General features: G+C 34.0%; 1 protein-coding gene across 1 annotated transcript; it reads left to right on the forward strand.

The window, feature by feature from the left end:
- Positions 1 to 268: 268 nt before the first annotated feature.
- Positions 269 to 1,889, forward strand: LOC107767061 (lignin-forming anionic peroxidase-like). The gene is made up of 4 exons (XM_016585973.2): positions 269 to 615; positions 722 to 913; positions 1,100 to 1,265; positions 1,377 to 1,889. The coding sequence occupies exons 1-4, from the start codon at positions 388 to 390 to the stop codon at positions 1,763 to 1,765; spliced, it is 975 nt and encodes a 324-aa protein (XP_016441459.1). The 5' UTR covers positions 269 to 387; the 3' UTR covers positions 1,766 to 1,889.
- Positions 1,890 to 2,211: the final 322 nt, after the last annotated feature.

Consider the following 2,211-nt stretch of genomic DNA (forward strand, 5'->3'; position numbering starts at 1 on the left):
TGATAGCTTAAAGATTTAACCACAAAGACCAGCTCTACAACGGATAATTCAGCTAAATACCAGGTATAAGTTGAAGTTAATTAAATTGGTAATTAGAAATTGAACAAGATAATGTAACAAAAGTAGAAAGCTTCATAGTATTTTATGTAGCCAAAGAACAAGTCAAATTATATAGGAGACAAAAGCTAGAAATAACGCGGATATTATATTGGCAGCCAATAGTGGTCCACTAGCCTCAAAATTAAGTGTTTACTTTTGCCTATAAATATTTCATTGCCACATTCTCTCTTCTATCACCTTCACAGCTTCCAATCACAAAGCTAATTTATAAGCTTCTATTCTTAGTTTCTTGACATCATATCACCAATACATTGCAATATTTTCAAAATGATTAGTATTTCAAACAACGCTTTTGCAGCCATTGCTGCTATGTTTTCTCTTCTCTTTATATTCTCAAGCATGCAATGCCATGCACAACTTTCTTCCACATTCTATGATGGCACTTGCCCTAATGCTCTCAACACCATTCGTACAAGCGTTAGACAAGCAGTGTCACGTGAACGTCGTATGGCTGCATCTCTCATTCGCCTTCATTTCCATGATTGCTTTGTTCAGGTTGGTTAAATACACATTAATTAGTAGTATATATGTATCTCTATTTACTTCAAGTTGAAATTATTAACTTGATTACAATTGTACTAACTTGTGGTTTTAACTATAGGGTTGTGATGCTTCTATCTTACTTGATGAGACCCCTACAATTGTTAGTGAGAAAACTGCATTGCCAAATCTTGGATCAGCTAGAGGCTATGGTATTATAGAAGATGCCAAAAGAGAGCTTGAAAAAACATGTCCAGGAATTGTATCATGTGCAGATATACTTGCCGTTGCCGCTAGAGATGCATCAACTCTAGTAAGTATCCGTAGTTTGATTTTTATTTTCTTCACATTATAATCAAATCTCTCTATAACAGCCATGTTTATTCTGATATTTTGTGGATGTTATAGAGAAAACTTGGGTTTTATAGTGAATGGTTGTTATAAAGAAGTCTGACTGTATATCAAACTAACCAACATTATGTTAATAACTTGCAATTAGGTTGGAGGTCCAACATGGGCAGTGAAACTCGGAAGAAGAGATTCAACAACTGCTAGTCATACACTTGCTGAAACTGATCTCCCCGGTCCATTTGATCCTCTTAATAGGCTTATTTCTAGCTTTGCAAGCAAAGGCCTTAGCACAAGGGATATGGTTGCTTTATCAGGTAAAAATTAATCAAGTTATTATTAAACATATATAGAATTTTTATCATGCATATACTTGTACAGATAATAATTAAGAAGTACTTCTAATGATTTAAACTTTCTAATTATAGGAGCACATTCAATTGGCCAAGCACAATGTTTCCTTTTCCGCGATAGGATTTATGGCAATGGAACAGACATTGATGCTGGATTTGCTAGCACAAGAAGACGTCAATGTCCTAAAGAAGACCAAAATGGAAACCTAGCTCCACTTGATTTGGTTACACCTAATCAATTGGATAACAATTATTTCAAGAACTTGAGGCAAAGAAAAGGTCTTCTTCAATCAGATCAAGTCCTTCTTAGTGGTGGATCTACCGATAGTATTGTTTCTGAATATAGTAACAGTCCTCGCGCATTTGCCTCTGATTTTGCTGCTGCTATGATTAGAATGGGAGATATTAGTCCCATAACTGGTCAAAATGGGATCATAAGAACTGTCTGCGGCTCCCTAAATTGATCATTCAAAAGCCTATTACATGTATTTTTGTTGCCAAGTGTATTTGTATTCATTTGATTCTTTAATTCTCTATGTAATGTTTCAAGAATGAAATAAATTGTTTGTTATGCTTTAAGGAAATTAAGAGTTCTAACCCAATGTTTCACATGTAACTTAGCTCCATTGATTAAGTTAGAATATAGCCTAAATATTGAAACCACAAATGAGCTCCCAATCTCCTGGAATAATGAAAGAGAAAAACATTACTTTGTCATAATATTAAACAATTAATGATTGAGGAGTAACTAAACTTCATGGCATCTGAACATTAAAATACCTCTTTTTGGTAATTTTATTTTACTCGTATTTCTATATCAAACTACGCAGGGCAAATAGGAAGTAAAAATCGAGGCTGCATAATATATAATATATTGATATAATTAAGTACCTTCTGTTGGCCCAAGTGA

The sequence above is a fragment of the Nicotiana tabacum genome, chromosome 23 (genome assembly GCF_000715075.1).
Source record: "Nicotiana tabacum cultivar K326 chromosome 23, ASM71507v2, whole genome shotgun sequence".
Taxonomy (NCBI): Eukaryota; Viridiplantae; Streptophyta; class Magnoliopsida; order Solanales; family Solanaceae; genus Nicotiana; species Nicotiana tabacum.